Below are 23,599 nucleotides of genomic sequence, written 5' to 3'. Positions count from 1 at the left end.
GTCGGTTCCTTTTTTTTAAGTTTATAATTTCACAATAATGAAAAAAAAATCTCCTTCCATTGTTTCCTGTCTTATTAGTATGAAACATGGCAGATTGTCCATAAAACATGAGCAGTTGTGTGCGAGAGCGCCCCTGAACGTTGATAAGAGGTAAAACAAGAAAGAGAGAGAGAGAGAAAAAAAAACATTCATGATCCAGAAAGACGAGAGGGACAAGACTGAACCCACAAGTGAGAGCAGGACTGAAAGTTTGATGACTGGAAGAGATCCCTGTTTTCCAAACATGACGCAGACTGCTCGGGGACTTTTCTGGAACTGATCTCTGTTGATTTTATTTTCTCTTCAAGAAAACCCCAGAGGATCAACAATGAGCGCTTCTGCCGGGACCGGAGTGTTCATGCTCTCGCTGATGTCCATCCCTTTCTGTTATTTATTCAATTCCTTCATTTACAACAACAGGTAAGTGCATTTTCAACTAACTCGGCTTGGGGTCTGCAAAACTATTAATGTCCGTGTAGTGTTATTCAAATTGTTTTATTCGAAAGATCAGAATTTCTTATTTATTTATTGTTGCTTAATATTCAGTGCAGAAGCTTTCTTCTTCGCTGGATGCACAGCAGTCCTCATTCTGACCATTTCAGTTCGTTTCATGCTCAAGAAGAAAGCTCCTGTTGATCCTCTTTTCTATGGTATGATTTCCTTGTCTTAATATATCCACTACTTTGTTATTCATGACCACACAATTATTATTGTTATTGTTATTTTTGTTTACTAACCAACTAACTGATTGCTTCAATGCAGTGTATGCAGTGTTGGCATTCCTGAGCGTGGTGAACCTGATCATTGGGCTGGAGCAAGACAACATCATTGATGGCTTTGTGACGTTTTACCTCAAAGAGGTAAAAACTACTGCGCGTACAGCGTGTGGCTCACATATAGATTTTACAAACAAATCTCTGTGTTGCAGGCAGAGCCACACATTAATACAGCACATGGACATATGATTTCCTATTGGGATGGCTGTGTGCATTATCTTATGTACCTGCTTGTGATTGCTGCCATTACTTGGGGGTATGACCTGTCCATCCAAGTGTGAGCCGGTACATGTGGTTCCGGCAGTAATAATTGCAGTGTTATATGGTTTGTGCAGGGACAGTTACCGAGCGATTGGACTGTACTGGGTGGGTTCTTTTCTCATGAGCACCATGGTCTACATTCTCGGGAATGCTGTGGGTAAGAACACCAAAAATAATGGGGGTATCTTTAGGTCAGCAACTCCTAATTCTCAAGGGAATCTGTGTTTCTCACGGTGATATGTTATCATATTTTCCAGGAAAATATGGGAGCCAAGTCACTCCTCTCTTCATTCTCCACATGCTTTATATCTCAGTGTCTGTTTGGGCTTGCTTCCGGATCTTTAGCCAACCCTCTACACACGATGCTCAGTTAACGGTGAGTTACCGGATTCCTCTGCACATCCTCTATTAATCTACATGGAGAGTTGCTTTTGACTCACTTGAATAGATGACTTGAACCATCTGCTACAGTCAAATCTCATCATGATCTCTTTATTACATCTTCTGCTTAGAATATAAGCCACAAAAGTAAACGTTTCCAGAAAGCAGATTGATTCGCCAATCAATCATCAGCGTCAGCATTTCACTGTAGTTACAAGCAGAAAAAAAAACATATTATCAGGGTAGAAAACGAATGTCACAGGCTGCTAATCATTTGAAATACAGCAGTTTGAACTACACTGCAGTTCGTCCTTTTTGTTACTTTGAGTGTAAAATTGTTTATTTAAACCAATAACTTCTGCCTCCACCTGTCTGTGAAGACACAAGGAGTAAATTATGTGGACAAAATAATATTATAGGGTTTTAGGGGTTAGATAGTTTTACTCCTCTTGGTTTCAAAGGCAGAAATCAAAGTGACATCAAACCCACGCAGGATGTGGATAAATAACAGATTTCAAAGGGTTAGTCTGGATTTTTATGAAATATGATTATTACCAGTTATAGTTCATCAGTGATTCTTTTGCACAATGGAAACAAAACCTACAAGTTTATTGACTTCTTGGCAGAACTGTAGAGAAGTCGAATCTGATCTGGAGGGATAGATGGAAAACACGGGGTAATTAAGTTCCAGGGATAAGCATTCAGGGTAACAGTGCTAATTATAACATACAGGCATTTCATTGCCTCAAAACTAATTACATATGAAAAAACTATGATTCTCAAACTCAGCTTAAGTCAACAATTTGAACATAAATTTGAAGCAGATTTGAGCTCGTAATGTGAATCTCTGTCTGAGATGAGTGGTCAAAATGAGAATATATCACAAATTTCATTCACATACTGACTGTCTTATAAAAAGCGACATTTTAGCATTTCTGGCACAAAAATAAAAGACACGGGAAACAGAAGCATTTAACACAAACTTTTATTTCTGCACATTTTTGCTCCAAACTTAAAAATACAAACAGAAAGAACATGTCTGTAGCCCACAGATGATAACAAGGAGCAGAAAAAACAGCTCTGTCAATAAATGGGAAGGCAATCCTCTCCATAATAATAATAATAATAATAATAATAATAATAATAATAATAAATTTAATAAATAAATAAATAAATTAAAAAATTAAATTCTTCCTGGTCATCATACTTATCTTAAATCTCTAATTTAGTAAGCACTGGTGACTGCAGATTTATACTTCCATTGGCTAATTCATATTATTCAGAAAATTGGTAGGTTTTGTAATAATGTAATAATGCTTAATGTTATTTTTATATACAAACTTAATAATAACCTGTACGCCCATTATGTGTCTAGATCCTAATCCAGAAAATAACAGTACAAATTGCTGGTGTAACTTTTTCAACAGCAGCTCTGATCTCAGTGGTGATCTTTGGTCATTTTCTCTCAACGATGAAGACAGCAAAGCGCATTAAGCTGTAAGATGCTCATGTCAGGAGCACAGACAGCTGAAAACTAGTCGAATGTCATTTTACAGAGCATTCAGGAATCACAGCGGACAAACTTGCTCCACAGACCTCTGGATTTGCTGTTTACTGTCTACCTCATTCCAGCTTTGGCCTTTTGTGTCTTCAGAGGCTTGGTAAGAAACTGTGAAAGGATAAACAAGTATAAAACCTGGACTGGTGAAATGATTCATCAGTGGCCCGTATTTGTTTTGGAGGTTGTTCTGGACTGCGCCAGTAAATGGTGTGAGGACTACACCCAGCAGTTTGAGCCGTACCTAAAAGATCCCTCCGCCTACCCCAAAGTCCAGGTAACTCAATGACATAAAGTATGATAAAACATCATCCTGACCTTCAATGTCTTAAACTGCATTCACATTCGCCAGATGCTAGTGAGCATGCTGTACTCCGGACCCTACTACGTCATCACCCTGTATGGGTTGTTGGTCCCAGGATGTGAATGGGTGCCAGATCTGACTCTTGTGCACTCAGGTGCTCTGGCTCAGGTAGGTAATACTGATCATTTTGAGCACAGCTGAGGGTAGGCGAGTCAAACTTGTTTGCACACACAGAGGATTTCAAAAGTGTTATTATTTTGTATTTTCATTTCATGTTTCAAACACAAACAGTTAGGCATTTTGAGGGATTTTATGTGAGAGACCGACAGAAAGTATTCAAGAATTCTTAAAGACATATCAGGCACTTTAGGGGTAACAAGTTATTATCTCCACAAATCTGGGGTTCATGGAAGAGTAGTAAGAAAACAGTCGTGGTTGAAAAGACGCCAAAATAAATCTTTGTTGGTCACAAACCTTGTAGGGAACCCACCAACCATTTGGAAGAAGTAAATCAGATGAGAAAAATCTTAACTTTTTGGTCCACAACCAAAGGCAATGTGTGGTGGAAATCTGATGCTGAAGCAGCATCCACATGGAGATATATGGTGGTGGCAGTATTATCCTGTGTTGATGCAAAGAAGCTGGTCGGTTTTGTCGAACAGACAAAATCAATGACAAACAACTTAACTTGGTTCACCTCACTTGTCCTTTAGTAAAAACACACTAACCTGTCAGAAGAAACAACTTATTTTCTTAAACAGATCACCTAAAAGTGAATGTATTAGAGAGATTTTGCAGCAATAGAGATGGGCAAGATTTAAGTTGAGCTAACAGGAAGTCTTCAACTGTCACATTTGTGAATGTTCCTGAAAAGGCTTCAACTATTCACCTTTGGTCAGGATGTTTTTTCTAAAAATTGCAACTGTATCTGTGTGAACTTTGTGTCTTGATATTTGAAATAGTGAGTTAATATGTCAGTGTAATAGTTTTGGCCTTATCACTCAGAGGTGAAAGAGTTCTGTGGGAAAGCAAAGGATTTTGACCAGATGCCAGAAAAAGAGTGACTTCATGGTGACATTTTGGTTAGTCTTTAACTTTTTCTACTTTAGTGTTTCTGGACTCATTGACTTGTCCTTCAGTGAATTAACCAGGGAGCACAATAGAGACATTTTCTCAGATCTAAACTTGGAACGCTATGAAGATTGGCGGCAGCAGCCAGTGCACCACTCTCATCTCCGCCATACAAAGCAGCCATTGTGTTTGAGCTCTAAGCTGCCACGTCACTCATCAGTGGGACTAAGGGCAGAAGGTGACTTCAGGCCGAGTGGAATGGTGGTATTGGTGGTATTCACTTAAATGTCAACTGTTCAGCGGGAGCTATAAAAAGGAGCGCTGAGGGTCCAGAAGGCTGGGTTACTATGAAGCATGTCCATTTTCAGGAGCTTAATTAGAAAAGATGACAGGGAGGGTTTAGTTACATTTCAAATTATTTGGGGTTATGTCAACAACTACACGTCTAGATCCAATGGCTTACTAAAAGAAAATATCAGCTGTAATTACATCGTCTTCTCCTTTGGCGTTAACCTTTCATTTTACATGGAAATTATAAACTACGCTGAAGTTTAATATATGGCAATATTAAAAAGAAAATACTGGACCCCAAGCTTCCCATATTCTTCGGATGTATGGTAATGTCACATTAATTCCATTTTAATACATTTTTTATTTGATAGAAAATATTTTTTGAATCCAGTTTCCAGTCTCACCAAATCACTTGGAAGACACATCTTGTCAGTGATGCATTCAAAATGTTAGTCTCTTCATCAGATCTCAGTTCAATGTTGCATTTTGTTATGATAGAAAAAAAAACAACAATTGAAAGATTAGAAAAAATCTTGTTTATTTTAACTTAAAATTTTACATCCTTAAATGTCTAAAGTTTCATGTAATTTTTAAAAAAATCCTAGGAGTATGTCCCTACTTGTTCCTCGCTGTAATTTCTTTCTCATTCGTCCTTTTCTGCTCTGTTTTACAGGCGCAGTTCTCTCACATCGGCGCATCCCTTCATACACGTACACCGTTCTCTTTCAGAGTACCAGCTGACAGTCAGTCTGTCTTCTTGCTTGTTAATGTCCTGTACGCTCTTGTGCCTCATGCTTTTTGCTACCGTTGCTGCACGCAGCCAGCCTTCTTCCTCAAGCCAAAGGGAGAGAAAAAAACACAATGACTCTGCATCTCTGAGACATTCAAGGCACACTACAGAGGATGAGAATGCCTTTATAAATCAGCCGAAGCCCTGATTTATGTTTGCATTTACCCACAGTTTCTGGTTTTGGAGCTGGGGTCCCACTAGCCCCTTCAAAGTGTGTGCTAAACAGGAAACTTAATCAGTGTCATATCTGGTTGTTTATGCTGTAAATGTGAGGATATGTATTATGTGTAGTTAAAAATATGTTTGTGGTTTTTAAACTATTTGTCCTAATATATTCAGTGTTTTTGTCAACTAAAGTATTTCCTTTATGGGCTTAAGATTTGAATTGGCAAAGAAATAATTTGTGTCTTTCCATATGAATCCAATTCTCAAAGCAATATAGGTTAATATAAGTCAGAACTACTTGCTGATGCATTCTTTGCAAATACCACATTATCACCTCAATATGGATTAAACACACAGATTTATGGACAACTTCAAGGAGGTGATGTTCAAATGCTCCTTTAGCTATTGATTTCAATTAAAACTTGCTTGTTTACCATTGTTTTATAAAATGGACAGGAACATATATATATATATATATATATATATATATATATATATATATATATATATATATATATATATATATATATATATATATATATATATATATATAAAATTCTCCCACTAGTCCACAGAACACGTTAACATCTCCTTCACTAGAAAGCATGAATCACTTCAGAGCTTTTCCTGGTTACCATAGCAATAGCAACTAATGTCACTCTTCTACCTAACTGATGATGTCACTAGGATCCCATGCTTTGTATCAAAGGTTGTATGACATCACCTCTGAAGCCTCTTAAATAGTGATGTGTGTGTTCTAGAGTCATATGTGCAGAACCCCAGAGATTGATAGTTTCATCATGATGGCTAAGAAGTTAGAAAAAGAAACACACGAGTTAACAAAAAGGCTGCTGCCTTTTATTACAACAAAAAACGGTAGACCAAACTTAAATCAACATTCCCAATTTGTAGGGAAGGACAATTATTTGGATACTTTGTTGGAAAAGTTGCCTAGTCTTCCAAAATATTTAGAACAACAAAGGAAAGAGGAAGAAAAACTGAAGAAAGAGGAAGAACAACGGAAGAAAAAAGAAGAACGACGGAAGAAAAAAGAAGCAAAAGAGAAAAAGCCTGAAACAGCTGACTCCTCCTCCACCTCCGACTCTGATTCGAGCAAAAGCTCCTGCTCCACGTCCAGCTCCATTTCAGAAGAGGGAATAGATATTAATACAGCGATTGAGTTGGACCAAGAACTCAGGAGAAAAATTGACTATAAAAAGAAACTGGAAGCCTTAGTTAAAAAAGGAGAGGAACAGAAGAAAAGAACTGGAAAACTATTTATTTACGAAAAAGAATTGATCATTTGGAGAGAGAACAGAGGATGAAAATCATTGAAGAAACAAGACAGAAGAAAAAACTATCAGAGCCGCTTAAAAAGACAAAACGAGACGTTTTTGATTTGCCCAGATCTGAAGTTGTGGAAAAACACAACTTCAGATCTGCCAAAGATGCTTTGGAGGGACAAAAGTTTTATAAGGACATGGCTCCACAGAGGATTCCCCAAAGGTTCCTTGATGAACAGGAGAGAAAAAAGAAAGCTGAAATGCAAAAATCTTTGACTGCTGCTTGGGATGATCAAGTTGAATACAAACGGCAGAAGAAGATAGAAATGGAGAATGAAAAAGCAGGAGTTGCATTCCTTGATGGAATCGGACCGGCTGCAGAGGTTGGAAGAAATTGAGAAAAAGAAGGAGAAGCAGCAGAGATTCAGCACCCAGGAGAAGACTAAACCAATCATTAGGGAGGAAATTAGAAGACAGAGAGAAATATTTCAGAGTGGAAATGGCCCAAAGGAAGGTTTCCAATCCAAATTGGTACAACACAAGAGTGAGAGCAGGTTTCCTGAACTGGTCCCATCTCCAGAGGACAGTAAAAATGTTGCTCATAAAAAGCCAGTTCATCACAAAGTTCAGGAGACTCTGCCAACAGCAGCACCAGAGAGAAGTGGATCCAAGTCCCTTGTGGGAAGAAGAATGGCACATTCTGCTGACAAACCGGATGTGCATGCTAGCCACAAACCGGATGTCCATTTTGGTTACAAACCTCACGTAAATTTATATCGCAAACCTGACGTCTATTCTCCTGAGCTAGAAGAGATGCGTTCAAATGACAAACTTGATGTGCTTTCTCTTGGCAAACATGACGGGCATTCCACTCACAAACATCACAGGCATTCTACTCACAAACATCACAGGCATTCTACTCACAGACATAACGTGCTTTCTACTCACAGCTTTCTTGAGCATGATCCTTACAGCTTTCTTGGGTATTCTATTCAGAGACATAACAGGCATCCTACTGACAGACATGACGACGTAAAAACCAGCAATCCTTCACTCGGTCATGAGAAGTTGGCAGTACCGAGCCTGTCACACTTCCCTCACTGAAATCCAGGACTGTGCGCTTCCCTGACGATTCCCCACAGAGTAGCAAGAGGATAAAATTCCCATCTCTTCCCTGAATCAACTGGATGATGTTTCTCAACTGGCCAAGGAGTGCGACCAAGTGGTTCAACTTTGAACTAACATCTTTGTGAGATTGTTCGTCAGCTACGTTAGACATATATTAGCAAATGTAAGTAAGTATAATAGGTTTTCGCTGGGTGCTCCAGTTTCCCTAAAAAAACAACAGAAAGGTACATAGATGGGTAGATAGATAATGTCTGTAATTTTCTTTATTACTAAAATTAAGTAATCGTACTTTAAATAAAGGTTTTCTCCGGGCACTCCGGTTTCTCTACAAAAATGGTGGATAGACAGATAGAAAGATAGATGGATCTATCTATAGATCTATAGATAGAAAGATCTAGATAGATACGTCGATCTAGATCTATAGATATCTATCAATCTTTTGATAGACAGACAGAAAGATAGATAGATAATGTCTGTAATTTTCTTTATTACTAAAATTAAGTAATCGTACTTTAAATAAAGGTTTTCTCCGGGCACTCCGGTTTCCCTACAAAAATGTTGGATAGATAGTCAAGACAGACAGATCGATAGATCAATAGATATGTATCTATCTGTCTAGATAGATAGACAGATAGATAAGACAGACAGATAGATATTGTCTGTAATTATCCTTATTAGTAAAATTAAGTAATCGTACTTTAAATAAAGGTTTTCTCCGGGTACCCCGGTTTCCCTACAAAAATGGTGGATAGACAGATAGAAAGATAGATGGATCTATCTATAGATCTATAGATAGAAAGATCTAGATAGATCCGTCGATGTAGATCTATAGATATCTATCAATCTTTAGATAGACAGACAGAAAGATAGATAGATATTGTCTGTAATTTTCTTAATTACTAAAATTAAGCAATCATACTTTAAATAAAGGTATTCTTTGGGTACTCGGGTTTCCCTACAGACAGACAGAGAGAGAAATAGAGAGAGAGAGAGAGAGAGAGAGAGAGAGACAGACAGACAGAAGTGGGTCCTGGAGGTCCGGCATCCTTTTTAGTTCTCTCCTTGGTTTAACGCACCTGGATCAAATGATGGCTCATTCGAGGCCTAAAAAGAACATTGACATGCTGAAAAAGTCGTTGGTACCAGCAGGGAGAGAATTAAAACATGCAGGATGCCGGACATCCAGAACCCACTTTGGGGACCCCTGATAGATATAGATCTATCTATGTATCTATGTATTTATCTATCTATCTGTCTGTCTGTCTATCAAATCTATCTAGATAGATCCATCTATCTAGATATCTATAGCTCTATAGGTAGATCTTAAAATATCTATATATATAGATAGATAAATCTATATCTATAGATACATATATATATATATATATATATATATATATATATATATATATATATATATATATGTATATAGCTGACTGGATAGCTCAATACATAAGGCATCAGTATATCACCCGAGAGGGCAGGGTTCGAATCCAGTCTGGGTCCTTAGGCAAGACCCTTCAAGCTACTGCCTACCTCATACCATGAGAGATACTAAGTTGCATAACATGCCGGCTCAGACGTCGCCCGGCCAAACAAGGTCTGCGTCAGGTGTTGGGGAACCAGAGCACCTTGATGACAAATGGGCTACTGGAACAAGACGGAAATGGGCGAGAGATGAAAATGTGGATCTGTTGGAATGCTACTACTCAAGTAACCCTAGTGAGAGAGGTTACATGCAAAGACTGGGGAAGGAATGGTTACTTCGACATCCCCAGTCAACACTAAGCGCTAAACAACTAGTAGCTCAGTGTTCCAACATCCGCAAACGGCAACTGCTATCACAACTTGAGATTGACGAGATACAACACAAATGCTACGGCAAAAGGGAGGAACCCGGATGTCAGGACTGTGGGGACTTAACTACAAGTCCCCACCCAGTGAGGGGATACACGGCCCCAATGAGCGAAACAGAGCTGAACGAGACAGCTGCTGACCTGAGAGAGAGAATCATGACCCGAATGACAACCAGGCCTCCCCGGCGCCAATTACAACGGCTGAGTGAAGTACCATCTGAAAGTCTCATTGAGAATGTGAATGCAGCATTGAGAACGATCCCTACCAACACCATAACAGAAACCAATGAGCTGATCTACAACTTAACTTATGATCCTTGAGATACTTGGCTATAAGAGCAACCATAGACCCATACCCACCATGGAAAAGACGGTTAGAGGCTAAAATCAAGGTAACAAGGAGGGAAGTGAGCCAACTGTCAGAGCTCCACAAGGGTGCAATGAAAAGACCAGTACCCAGAAAGTACAGGCAGATGCCCATACCTGAAGCACTCGAGACTGCCAAACAGAGGCTCCAAGCCTTGTCCAGCCGCCTAAAGAGATACACAAGGGAGAATGAATCCAGAAGGATTAACCGGCTCTTCTCCACTCAACCAGCTAAGGTGTACTCTCAATGGCAGGGTAACAATAACAACAGAGCAGACCCACCAAGGCTGGAGACGGAACAATACTGGAAAGGCATATGGGAAAGGGAGGCGTCCCACAACAGCAATGCACAGTGGCTGATCTCTCTACGAGAGGACCACAGCAACCTCCCTGAGCAAGCCCCGGTAACCATCACTGTGACAGATGTCCAAGAAAGAGTCTCAGGTATGAAAAACTGGACAGCACCAGGGCCTGACATGATCCATGCCTACTGGCTAAAGAAACTCACTGCTCTCCATGAGCGAATGGCAGCCCAAATGAACCAGCTGCTACAAAGTGGGACTCACCCTGAATGGTTAACTGAAGGGCGGACAATCCTAATCCAGAAGGATCCATCAAAGGGTCCAGTCCCACCCAACTACCGACCAATAACCTGCCTCTCCACAACCTGGAAGCTCATGTCAGGCATCATAGCGGCCAAGATAAGCAAACACATGGATAAACACATGAGCACGGCACAGAAGGGTATCGGTGTAAATACCAGAGGAGCCAAACACCAACTCCTCGTAGACCGCACAGTTGCCCGAGACTGCAAAAACCCGACACACCAACCTGTGCATGGCTTGGATTGATTACAAGAAAGCCTATGACTCAATGCCGCATACTTGGATCATTGAATGCTTAGAGATGTATAACATCAACAGGACTCTGAGAGCCTTCATTGCAAACTCGATGAGGCTGTGGAAAACCACCCTTGAAGCCAACTGCAAACCACTTGCACAAGTGTCCATCAAATGTGGCATATACCAAGGAGATGCTCTGTCCCCGCTACTGTTCTGCATAGGCCTGAACCCCCTCAGACAAGTTATCAACAAGACTGGCTACGGATACAGACTCAAAAATGGGGCCAATATCAGTCACCTACTCTACATGGATGACATCAAGCTGTACGCCAAGTGTGAGCGAGACATCGACTCACTGATCCACACCACCAGGATCTACAGCACTGACATTGGGATGTCATTCGGACTAGAGAAGTGTGGTCGGCTGGTCACAAAGAGGGGGAAGGTCATCCACACAGAAGGGGTCTCACTCCCAGAAGGAACAATAGCAGACATAGAGGACAGTTACAAGTACCTAGGTATACCACAAGCAAATGGCAACCTCGATGAGGCCACAAGGAAAGGAGCCACAGCTAAATACCTCCAACGAATAAGGCAAGTCCTGAGAAGCCAGCTCAATGGCAAGAACAAAATCCGTGCGATAAACAGCTATGCCTTGCCAGTAATCAGATACCCTGCTGGAATAATTAGCTGGCCAAAGGAGGAGATAAAAACCACAGATATTAAGACCAGAAAGCTACTAACAATGCATGGAGGGTTCCATCCCAAATCCAGCACCCTGAGACTGTACACGAGCCGCAAGGAAGGAGGCAGAGGACTAGTGAGTGTGAGAACCACTGTCCAGGACGAAACAACTAAGATCCATAAATACATCAGGGACAAAGCCTCAACAGACAATGTGCTCAGTGAATGTCTCAGACAACAGGGAACGGAGGTTGAGGTGCCAGAGATACCATCATGGGAGGACAAACCCCTACATGGGATGTACCACCAGCAAATAACCCAAGTGGCTGATATCAGTAAATCCTACCAATGGCTGGAAAAAGCTGGACTCAAGGACAGCACAGAGGCCCTCATCCTGGCAGCCCAGGAACAGGCCCTAAACACCAGAGCAATAGAGGCCCAGATCTACCACACCAGACAAGACCCAAGGTGTAGGTTGTGCAAGGGGCCCCTGAGACAGTCCAGCACATCACAGCAGGGTGCAAGATACTGGCAGGGAAAGCGTACATGGAGCGACATAACCAAGTGGCAGGCATAGTGTACAGAAACATCTGTGCAGAATATGGACTGGAAACCCCAAGATCAAAGTGGGAAACACCCCCAAAGGTGGTGGAATGCCAGAGCTAAGATCCTGTGGGACTTCCAGATCCAGACAGACAAAATGGTAATGGCGAACCAACCAGACATTGTCGTAGTGGATAAACATCAGAGGAAAGCCGTTGTGGTAGATGTAGCAATACCAAGTGATTGCAACATCAGGAAAAAGGAGCACGAGAAACTAGAGAAATACCAGGGCCTCAGGGAAGAACTGGAGAGGGCCTGGAAGGTGAAGACCACAGTGGTACCTGTGGTCATCGGGGCCCTCGGGGCAGTAACCCCCAAACTGGAGCAGTGGCTACAACAGATCCCAGGAACAACATCAGACATCTCAGTCCAGAAATGTGCAGTCCTTGGCACAGCCAAGATACTGCGCAGAACCCTCAAGCTTCCAGGCCTCTGGTAGAGGACCCGAGCTCAGAGGATAAGAACCACCCGCGGTGGGTGAGAAGGGAATTTTTTTTTTTTTATATATATATATATATATATATATATATATATCTGATGTCGTTTTGTTTGCATAAATTCTACATGTCCATCCAAAGTCAGTCACTATAATGAATGTATTCCCCAGAGCAACTTTTAAAATTATTGGATTGGTCAAATAACTGCTGTGGGAAGGCTTTTGTAAAATAAATTGCAGATTTGAAAAAAACATTTTTGTGTGTGTTCATTGTTGAGTATTTCAATGGCAGAATTTATAAACAGTGCAAGATAAGAATATAAGTGGGCTTTTGTCAGAATAACTACTGAAAACATATATGTATATTTTACTAAAAATGCCTAAACAAATCTTTTATTTTTTTTATTTGGATGATTAAAAGAAGGAAGTACTTTCCAGAGGCTCTTTCTGTCATTTGCACAAGATTTTGTCTGCTGTTATTTTTGTAGAGTAGAAAAAGTAAAATATACATTTTAAGACTGTTCTAAGTGAATTAGAGGGAAATACTAATGATAAGACTTCATAAAAATAAGATGTAATCAGAAAATCAAGAAAAAAAATTCAGCTGATTCAGTTTTGTAGTTATTTATAGTGGAGGATTAGAGGCACTAATTGTATTCCGCACTCTTTTTCTTGAAAGAGTGTAATGATAGAAAACAGATAATAATCCATACCCTAAAACAGCTAAAGTTTTTTGCCAACCGGCATAAAGTAAAAAAAAAAATAATAATAATAATAATAATTTCTAAGACGAACTTTTTGTATCAAATTACATGAGGATTTAATTTTATGTATTTTTATTTCAATATTAGATCGTTTATTTGGTGTGAGTGACATTGTGGTTTACACTCCAAGCCAGTTGGTGGCGGTAAACCACAAGGTAGTTCACTGACAGCCAACAAACGAGAAAGAAGAAGACTTGCTCTCCTGCAGCCAACAGACATCGACTAATCTCATTTCGTTATGCAATTACGTACATGTTGTAATTATATTAACAAGACTTTATATTAGTGAAGTCCTTGCGATAAAATCTCGCAGCTTAATCAGGGAGAGTATTAAAACCCGTTCTAAAATAGAGTTGTTTGCTAACGTTAGCTTAGCTAGCCGCGGCTAGCTTCGATGGCAGCCCCCACTACTCCTCTTGTCTCTACTTTAAGGTTTGAAACTCATTCTTTTATCTTGTTAAAAAAAAAGTAAATAAAAGCTAAATTGTGAACACAAGTCGACCAATTATTTATGTAAAAACTACCGCTGCCCAGGACTGGGCAATTTTCAAAAGCACGGTGAAGCATGTCAGTTTACTGTCTCCGCGGCTCTTCTGTTACAGCTCTTAATGTCATGTTACTGTTTTGTTGTTGTTTTTTACACGTACAGTCAGAAGCAGCGAAGAGTTGCACAGAGGAAGGAGAGAAGAAGACGAAAACGACAAGCTCTTGCTCAAGCCAGAGAATGTGGTATGAACACTATTAAGACTTACTGACATCTTTCAGCTCGTCGTTGCCTCGATTGGACGCTGAGTCTTTTGGTGCTTTATTGTAGAGTTGAAAAATGACGCTGAAGAAGAGGATGAGGTGAATGAAGGAGAGAGTGAGGGGGACAAGGCTGCTGAGGATGAAAGGTAGGACAACCTGTCTCTGCTGTCCTGCGGCTGCCAAAAACTTCAGTGAATCAGTCCTCAATTGCGTTCTGTATTTTTACTTTTATTTTTTTCCAGACATCGACAGCATGAAGAGTGGCTGGAAAGAGAGAGGCTAGCTCAGGAGGAATTCAGGCTGAGGACAGAGAGGGAGGAAGCTGCGAGGAAAAGAAAAGAGGAGGAGGAGGTAATTTCCTGATGAGGTAGAAAGGAAGAAGCTAAGTTGCCAGTTTGCACAAATTTGTTGCTGTCAGAAAACGCATGCATGAATTAGTTCCCCCCCACCCTCCTTTGTTGCCAATATGTTTGAACAATAAATAAGTTGGGCTTAGAATAATTTTCCTGGCAGAAAACAGTAATATTTCACATTGCTTTTCTTCATTTTTGTTTGCTATATTATATACAATAAATGTGACTTGTGCAGTTTATTTTCCACCCATCAGACACAAATTCTGTGGATATTGGTGAGCAAACTGGCAAAACGGATAAGCAGTCTATGTCATAAATGCCAATTTCAAATGGTTGCTGTTCTTGAATTCACAGCGAATGATAAAGGAGGAATGGGAGGCCCAGCAGAAGAGAGAACAAGAGGAAAAGGAGCAGAAGCAGCGGGAGAAGCACGACAGAGAGGTGAAACGGACTCCAGGAGGATAGAAAATAAAAGCAACATATCCTCTGCTGCCAACTTATCATAAAAACCAAAAAAACAATACAATAAGTTCATCAGATCAACACGTTTTTGCTCTGTGAATGATTACATTTCCTTGACTTTGTGGCACAAGCAACCATCATGCTCCTTACCTAAGATACACTCAAAGAGAAAAAAAGCTTACACCTTCAGCTTGCACATCAAGAATGTATCTTTTACTTTGTGTGAGATTGTATGTAAAATTGATTGATACATCTGTCGGTTTCCTTAATATCTTGGGTAATTTCTGTGCCTGTCAGGCTTTGTGAATGAACTCTTAACCCCCGATAACAGATATGCTGCAGTATGTTGACGTCTTCACGTTTTTCACAAATCGTGTGTTTAAAACATTTGTAGGAGGCCGTTCAGAAAAGGTTGGATGAAGCCGAGAATCAGGTAAAAACAAAGATACGTCTCACTTAAAAGAGCAGGGAACCTTTTATATCTGTAGGAGACAGAAAATGTGGTACTTAATCAAGTGTCAGCTCTTTGTGCTCCTGAAGACTCAAAGCTGAAATGTGTATTTTGACTTCTTATGTCAATCATATATTTGTTGTCTTTTTTTAGCTGGAAAATGGAGGACCGTGGATGAATCCTGAGGCTCCTGCAATGACGAACTCGGAAAACTTCGGAACGGAGCGCGACGTTGCCAACTGCCCCTTTTTCCTGAAGACAGGAGCATGTCGATTTGGAGACAGGTTCTGTTTGTGTCTTTTTTTTATTTTAAAAATATAGCATATCAGTTAAATATAAAATATATTGTGAATAATACTTTACCTAAAGGGATTATTCTTTGTATTTGCTGGTTTATCTCAATCCATAAGCGCAGGTGTTCTCGGAAGCACATCTATCCGACTTCCAGCCCGACCCTGCTGGTCCGCGGTATGTTCAAGACGTTTGGAATGGAGGAGTCGCGGCGGGACGATTACGACATGGATGCCTGTTTGGAGCACAGCGAGGAGGAACTGCTGGAATCTTTCCTCGAGTTTTACCACGACGTTCTGCCGGAGTTCAAGAACATCGGCAAAGTGGTGCAGTTTAAGGTAACGGGACATAAGAGTGTTCACTGAAAATGTATTTAATGATCAGAAAACCAGGCTTTCTCGGATATTTTAGTTTACAATGTACGTTGATGATTCTTCTTTTAGGTCTGCTGCAATCATGAACCACATCTGAGAGGGAATGTTTACGTTCAGTTTGACACGTAAGTTTCTCATTTTGTCTTTCTAAGCTGCTTACTTCTGCTTTTTGTTGAGATCTTATGTCATATAATTCACAGAATAACTGATAATTGTGAAGTAGAAAGAAAATTATACCTAGTTTAAATATCTAAAAAGTATTGTGTGTGTATTTATATTCAACTCTCTGAGTCAACATTTTGTTGAGCCAGATCACAAAAGCCTTTGGGATATGGCTATCGGTTTGCAGGTTACTAGATGTTTGTTTTTTCATTCTTCTTTTATGTCAGACTTGATGTAGAATATTTAACAGCAAGTCTTGCTACTCATTCTCATATGGATCGTGTCAAGATCTGGGTTGTGACTCAGCCGTTCTTACACTTGGATATGCTTTGATCTAAACTGTTACCTAACTCTCCAGTCGTCCTTGACCCGTCTTTGTTTCTTGGTCTTTTATAAGAATATCTCTTCACAAATATTCTCTAACAAACATCTTTGGAGTCCACAGAACATTTATACTGAGATTAAACAACACAACAATGCACAAACAACCCTGTTTGTGCGTTGTTGTGAAGGCAGTTGAGTTTAATAGGTTTTATTTGGGGGTATCAAAGTAAAATGGGCTTAATACAAATGCACCCCACATTTTTTAAAATATTTTGCAAGAAGAAGAAATTATTAGAACTAAATTATTTTGCTTCAACTTCACCATCAAGATATTTGTGCTTGTCTTCAAATGCCATAAAACATGTTAAATTTGTGGCTGTGAAGAAAATTTGTTAAAAAGCTCAAGTGTGGTATGAAGCCATTACATGTTGTCCTGTTGTCTTGGCTTCGTGTCCAGAGAGGAGATGTGCAAAGAGGCCTTTGTGAAGTTCAACGGGAGGTGGTATGCAGGCCGGCAGCTTCAGTGTGAGATCTGTCCTGTTACACGGTGGAAGAACGCCATATGTGGTGCGTTAGCTTTCACATGTCACCTTAAGGGCAGAGAAACAACGTTCGTTTCAGTGCGTTGACTATTTCATGTCTTTTTTTCTCGTTAGGACTGTTTGACAGACAGAAGTGCCCTAAAGGCAAACACTGTAACTTTCTGCATGTATTTCGAAACCCGGGCAACGAATTCTGGGAGGCCGACAGGGACCTCCAGGTGTCCCCCGATCGCAGGATCAGGGGGAGTCGCAGAGACGAGTGGCATTCGGAGCGCTACAGGGAGCGATCGTGGAGGCAGCGCCGCAGCAGCCGGAGCCCGGCAAGATCAGAGCGATCCCACAGATGGTGGGAGGATGACCGGGAGAGGAGCAGGAGCAGAGAGAGGAGGACGTCCCACCAGCGCAGAGAAGACAGGTGGTCTTCTCGGTCGCGACACAGTGACAGGAGGTCAGACCGGCACCGGAGCAGGAGTAGGGACAGATCAAGGAGCAGAAGCAGAGAGAGAGAGCAGCGTAGAGATAAAGAAGGGGAGAATGAATACAGAGACAGGGGTGATGTCGGGGACCCTCAAAGAGAAATGAGGGAGAGATCAAGAAGCACAAGTAGAGAAAGAAAGAGACACAAAGAAAGCAAAGAAAGAAGCTCAAAGATATCAGAGAAAAGTCTTTCTGATGGTACGAAACCCCACCGCCATCACAAGCACTCAAAAAAAAGCAAGAAGAGCAAAAAGAAACACAAAAAGAAAAGTCTCTCATCTGAAAAGACACATTTCTCCACGGAGTCAGGAAGTGAGAAAGACTCGGAGGAAGAGACTTGTGGTAATCCTTCAACACAGAGTCCGAATGGAGGCTTTAAAGAAGAGGGAACTCAGGAAAAATGTGCTGGTCACAATGATTTGGATTCAGAGGTGAAAACCGAGGCCTCTCCTGAAATTAAGACTGAACCGACAACAAACGGGGACATTTCTTAATTTCTTCGTCTTTAAAATTCACTGCTAGCCTCATCAGAATAAGTCGTGTAAACAACACTGTAAACATTTTATGGATGCTTCATGGATTTTTAATAATATCTTTCTGGTGAAAGCTTTTTACAGACTGTGTTGAGATTATGTCATGAAATGGTCATATATATTTCATAACATAGCTCATACAGGTTTTTAGCGCAGCTTAGCTATAGACACGTGAATAACTTGGATACGTTTTAAAATAAATGCTCAGTATTGGGACTTGAAGCACTTCCTGGCTCTTCTGTACAAACAAAAACATCAGAATGGGTTGTCCTTGAATACATTTATTGTCTCAGATTTAAGAAAAACTGTTGGCAGTGTTAAATATAAAACAAGTCATTTAGCTCAAATCAAAGATGGTTTTGTTCAATGATGGGGTTGAAATTGCAGAAAAGAAACACGTATCTCCTAAGAGATGTGTGTTTTTGCATGTAACACCTGTTTGGATGCCTTTGTATCTCATATGCTCATAATTACTATTCCACAAAGTTTACATAGTTGTGAGATAGGAATATAAAATACAGTCATCTGTAGTCAAATAGTGTCCACATACTTTGTTAGAAGTCCCTTTTTCTGGCATTCTTTTTTAGACACCATTAAGAAGGTTAAACACAGTGTTCTTTGGTCACAGGTGAGTCTAAGAATGAACTAAACCTTTAATCAGTGGTTATGAAGCTGTTTTTTTTTCCTGTCCTGAAGACGTGAAGAGACCCAGTGAAGATTGATCACAAAAATGTAACATTTCACCTGAACCCTTTCAGAAAGGAGATATGATCCATACAAAAACAACAATACAAAGAACAGAAAGCTTAGCGAGCTGCAGCAAACTCAAAAGACCACAAAGTTCAACATATGTAAACAGTTCATGTCTGCGAAAAGTCCAAATGAACACAGAAAACAATACTGATGCTGTGATCTACCCAGGTACAAAGGGAACTGTAATACTGACCTAAGTTGGTGCCTCTACTACAGGAATACTTTACAATAGCGTCTGCATTTTATCTAAAAACAAAATGGCACAAAATGGGAACTTGTTCTTTGAGACAAACATTTAAATCCAAGAAATGCATTTTGCAATAAGATTTATTACCAGGACTGCACAGTGGCCAAATGATTTTAATCCCCACTCCCCTGGATTTTTTTAATGGCTAACAATTTGTACAGCTGAGGATTCAGAAAATACCTGACAGCTTTACGCTGCGTTAACCTTCCTGGTGTCTGTTGTGTGCAAGAGGCACCAGCAGCACTTAAAAGTCTTAATTACTAATTCTGCAAACAGCGATCAATGGATGATCTAAACATGCTGGAGTTGTGACATTAGTGCTACATTACTCTGTTGAGTTAAGAGGTCGGGAGAAATACAATGGAATACTTTACAGGAAGTCGGACAGTTGGACAAACACTACATTTGGCACCACATCGAATGACAGTACGGAGCAATACAACAATGCCGATTATATACATACAACACCGACACTGGACAGGAAAGGACACAAAGACGTGGATGTGAACAGATCTGCATCTGTGGGACGTAGCGAGAGGCGGCGGGGTGATCTATGTCAGCCCGATTTCTTCTAAGACGCTCCGCGGCGCCTCGGCTTCCTGCAGGAGAGAAACAAAAACATATCTCCTGCATTTCTACTGTGAGTGTAATTAATAGTAATAACCAAGCAGGCCTTCATAGTGAGCCACAATAGCACCGCATGATTTGCTAAAAATAAAAACACTGAGACGGGAATCCGTCAGCCTGAAGTGGCTTTAGCTGGACACCAAGCACAAACAGGCGGGGTGTCGAGGAGGTTTAATTCAAGCGCTGCAGGCTTAGAATAAACAGATTGCAGCAGGTGCAGATGGCTGCACATTGGAAAATGCAATGCGTCAACATGCCACAGCGACCCTTCTGTTTGGTTCACTGCCCAGGGAAATTCTTTTAATAGATACACAGAGAACTTCTACGAGGTAATGACTACAGGTTTCTTCTTCGTGGAAAGAATTTCTAGTTACAAACTTTCATGATGGGAATTTTCTTAAAGCAAGCAAAACCTTTTATTATTGGAAATCAGTTTTGCAATTCTAATTCGCTAAATCAAATACCGATCGTACCTCCTGCAGCAGGTCGGCCTGCTCGATGGCCTTCAGCACGTTCTTCTTGGAGGTTTCCTGAGCTTCTCCGCCCAGCAGGAACTCATCCAGAATGAAGTAGGCCTTCTCAAAGTTGAAGATGATATCTAGCTCACACACCTGTGTGGGAATGGTATGGGAGAGATAAGTAATAAAATAAAAAGAAAGATGCAAAAGGAGACTTTGTTTCTTACAGTGACAGGTTTTCATCATGGTGTTTGTGTGACTCACACTGCCAAAATATTTGTCCAGTAGCTCCACATATCTGTGGATGATTTCCAGAGTGATCAGCTCATTGTCCTGATCCTCGACAGCACAGCAAAAGTACAGACTGGCATATCTAGAAAAAAAAAAAAAAAAAAAAAAACAATAAAAGCAGGAAATGCAAGAGTGCCATTTGGAAAAGATTTAGTTAGCCTTTTATTGTTTTCTCCATAGCTTAGAAGAATGTGTAAATGTTAGAGTAATTTTTGCTCAATCCAAAGAACTGATTCACAATATTTCAAAGTGTTGCATATGCAAAATGTAAAAACAGAACATATTGAAATGACAAACTAGATTGAAATTGTAAAAGCATATCAGTATTAGGTATCCCCTGTATAAAATGACAATACAACTCTACCGTTCAGTGAAAGTGTCTTTGTTTACCTCACAGACTGCTTTAGAAGAAATTGGTTTTAAGGTTGATCGCTGCACATTACTTTTGATACTAAGGGCTGTAAACAGATCACAACAAGTTGGGACCTGTTATTGTTTTTTTTTTCTTTACATCATCTACCTTTTGTACACAATCTTGAGGTCTCTCCATTCCAGGAAGCTGCACATCTTTGGCTTCCTGGCCAGTATGGTCTGGACCAGATCCCTGGAGATCTTCTTCCTCTCCTTGTCAGACAGAGGGACATACCATTTCTGAAGCCGCAGCTTCCCCTGCCGGCTGAACAGCAGCATGAACTGCATCTGAGGGGGGAGGGAGATCCAAGGGTGAGACAAACATGAATCATAATGGGTGAGAGGCATCGAGGCCAATGGAACCGAACGGTGGATTGGGGGGATTTATTTTTTTATTTTGTAGGTTTAAACCCACAAACCACAACAACAGTTAGCATAAAATGAACAAAAACGTTTATGTGACAGAAAACCTCATTTATCGCAGTAAGTTAAAGTGCGCCAGTTGCAGGAAACGGATGAAATGTTAACAATAACAACATGACACTAATATTTGATCCAATTTGGATCACATCTTGTGCATCGTTCGCCTCGGGGGCTTCCGCACTACGTTTCATTGGCTCGCATCAGCTAATATCACTTAATTGCCTGATTTTAAAATCAACACCACGCTGCGTGACATTTGCGCCCCCCTCCTGCGACGTTTATCTCCTTACAGCGCACATTCCAGAAGACAAACGACGGCCATTGGAATCGCCTTAGAGACTCGACCGGCTGCAGCTTCAGTAAATTAAAGCTGAACACATCATCAAAACAAGACCGAGAGAGGGTTTCTGTAGCCTACTTCCCGTCCAGCCTGATGCTAAACTGCCTAGCGGATACTGTTGACACACCAGCGACGCCGTGATTGGCTGGAAAAGTCACGGCTCTGCAATTTGATTGGTTCTGAGTTTCCGTTAGTCATTACGTTGATGTGGACCTGAGAATAAGCGCTGACTGCTGTGGCTGAAAGTTCACTGTGCGCTTCATTTCGCTTCTCTTTGTTTAACATGTACAACTAAAACTAGGAGAAATACTTTGAGAAAACAACCGTGAAAGTGAACAGTAATGATCCATGAAATAGACGTCACTCTTACACTGCAAATATTATTTCAAAACGAATTAGTAAAAAACTAAAACAACAATGCGTTGCAAATGGCATTAATGTGTGATTACATGTGACGAGGGCAACTGAAGCAGGCATTTCAAACACAACTCTCATAGGTGTATTATTGGAGTGTATTATCTTTTTTTAAAATTTATTATTATTTTTAAGTTACTTTCTGGCCCTAAACATTTAGGAATTTTGAATGTAATTTGCTGCATATAGAAGTTGCACATGGTTTATTTTGCAATGTAAAAAGCGTTGGATCACTGAAGTCTATTTCAGAAGTCCTCAGTGATCCAACGAAGAAGGTACACATAACAGCATGTGAAGAGTCATAACATAATGTTTTCCACTTTACCAATTTCTATGATTTTTGTCACACTCAAATATTTCAGATCACCAGGCAAATTTACCAAAATACAGTTTTAAAATTTTGGTTTCATTTATGAAGGAAAAAAAATAATCAAAACAAATCAGATAGTGAATTATTTATTTCTCTGTAAACTAAATAATTAATTGTTTCGCTGTTGGCAACTATGACAGTCTTTGACATCTCCAGGAAGGACTTTTGGTCCTGTCCTCTTTGCAGAATTATTAATCAATCACCTTTGCACTGAACTGTGCAATATCAGTGTCAAGTTTCAGTATTGTCATTCAACAAAGACATTGACAAAAAATATATATATTCGTATGTGTGATACAAGATATATTAACCAAATTAATGCATGTATAAGTGCTATTTAAATATTGACATTAAACTTTTTATTTGATTTAATCATTGCGTTTTCTATTCAATTCAGCACATGTATGTAGCTTATTTTTTCAAACAGCCAACCAGATTAATTAATACATTATTTAAAATGTATTAATTATAGTTTTATTTAAACTAGCACGTGCATGGATGTTAATTGAGCAAAAACGAGCGATTTACGCCCTGTGACACATTTGGGCCTCGACACATCACAGGCTCGTTGCTATGCTCGTTGCTATGCTGCTCACATGCAGCAGCATCAACAGCACAGCAGTCTGGCGCCCTCTGTCGGCGGACTGCGATAAATCCAGAACACAATGTACAGAATGGATGGACAGGCACGCGCCGCCTGACTCACCCAGAGTCGTCCACGAGCCCCGACGCTCCATAGCGACAGCGTTTCTCCGCGACAGCTGAATCCCTGGACGTGAATGCGGACAGCAAACCCGGAGTGAGGAGCTATTTATTAGTCGTCTGGACGCTACAATGCTAGCCAGCTTTTTAGCAGCCTGAGTCGCCTCCAGGAGGTCAAACAGGCTCTGCAGGACAGGAAAGATGGGTAAAACTTAGCTTAGTCACGAAGCTAGATTTAACTGTTACTTT

General features: G+C 40.3%; 3 protein-coding genes across 4 annotated transcripts; 2 read left to right on the top strand and 1 right to left on the bottom strand.

Annotated features, from left to right (window-relative positions):
- The first annotated feature begins 196 nt into the window (after nt 1-196).
- Nucleotides 197-5,830, top strand: LOC129369583 (transmembrane 6 superfamily member 1-like). Of its 2 annotated transcripts, XM_055045094.1 has the most exons (11): nt 197-230; nt 348-459; nt 586-689; nt 802-899; nt 968-1,071; nt 1,151-1,233; nt 1,334-1,452; nt 3,014-3,118; nt 3,200-3,292; nt 3,368-3,487; nt 5,355-5,830. In XM_055045094.1, exons 2-11 carry the CDS (start codon nt 368-370, stop codon nt 5,544-5,546), a joined length of 1,110 nt encoding a protein of 369 aa, XP_054901069.1. In that variant the 5' UTR covers nt 197-230; nt 348-367; the 3' UTR covers nt 5,547-5,830. The 2 variants fall into 2 exon arrangements, with proteins under 2 accessions (XP_054901069.1, XP_054901070.1); XM_055045095.1 differs by lacking the exons at nt 197-230; nt 348-459; nt 586-689; nt 968-1,071 and having other exon boundaries at nt 803-899.
- A 7,945-nt stretch (nt 5,831-13,775) lies between these two features.
- zrsr2 (zinc finger (CCCH type), RNA-binding motif and serine/arginine rich 2) lies at nt 13,776-18,530 on the top strand. Its single transcript, XM_055044796.1, has 11 exons — nt 13,776-14,030; nt 14,248-14,327; nt 14,413-14,491; nt 14,588-14,696; nt 15,053-15,139; nt 15,555-15,593; nt 15,765-15,895; nt 16,027-16,240; nt 16,346-16,401; nt 17,220-17,329; nt 17,419-18,530. The coding sequence occupies exons 1-11, from the start codon at nt 13,993-13,995 to the stop codon at nt 18,273-18,275; spliced, it is 1,800 nt and encodes a 599-aa protein (XP_054900771.1). The 5' UTR covers nt 13,776-13,992; the 3' UTR covers nt 18,276-18,530.
- A 49-nt stretch (nt 18,531-18,579) lies between these two features.
- Nucleotides 18,580-23,430, bottom strand: LOC129369420 (AP-1 complex subunit sigma-2-like). Its single transcript, XM_055044797.1, has 5 exons — nt 23,355-23,430; nt 21,211-21,389; nt 20,664-20,772; nt 20,415-20,552; nt 18,580-19,913 (listed from the first exon to the last, which is right to left on the bottom strand). The coding sequence occupies exons 2-5, from the start codon at nt 21,387-21,389 to the stop codon at nt 19,866-19,868; spliced, it is 474 nt and encodes a 157-aa protein (XP_054900772.1). The 5' UTR covers nt 23,355-23,430; the 3' UTR covers nt 18,580-19,865.
- Between the last annotated feature and the right edge of the window lie 169 nt (nt 23,431-23,599).

The sequence above is a fragment of the Poeciliopsis prolifica genome, unplaced genomic scaffold (assembly GCF_027474105.1).
Source record: "Poeciliopsis prolifica strain line A6 unplaced genomic scaffold, Auburn_PproV2 SCAFFOLD021, whole genome shotgun sequence".
Taxonomy (NCBI): domain Eukaryota; kingdom Metazoa; phylum Chordata; class Actinopteri; order Cyprinodontiformes; family Poeciliidae; genus Poeciliopsis; species Poeciliopsis prolifica.
Note: the sequence above shows the minus strand (reverse complement) of the source record. Positions and strands in the feature narration are given on the sequence as shown.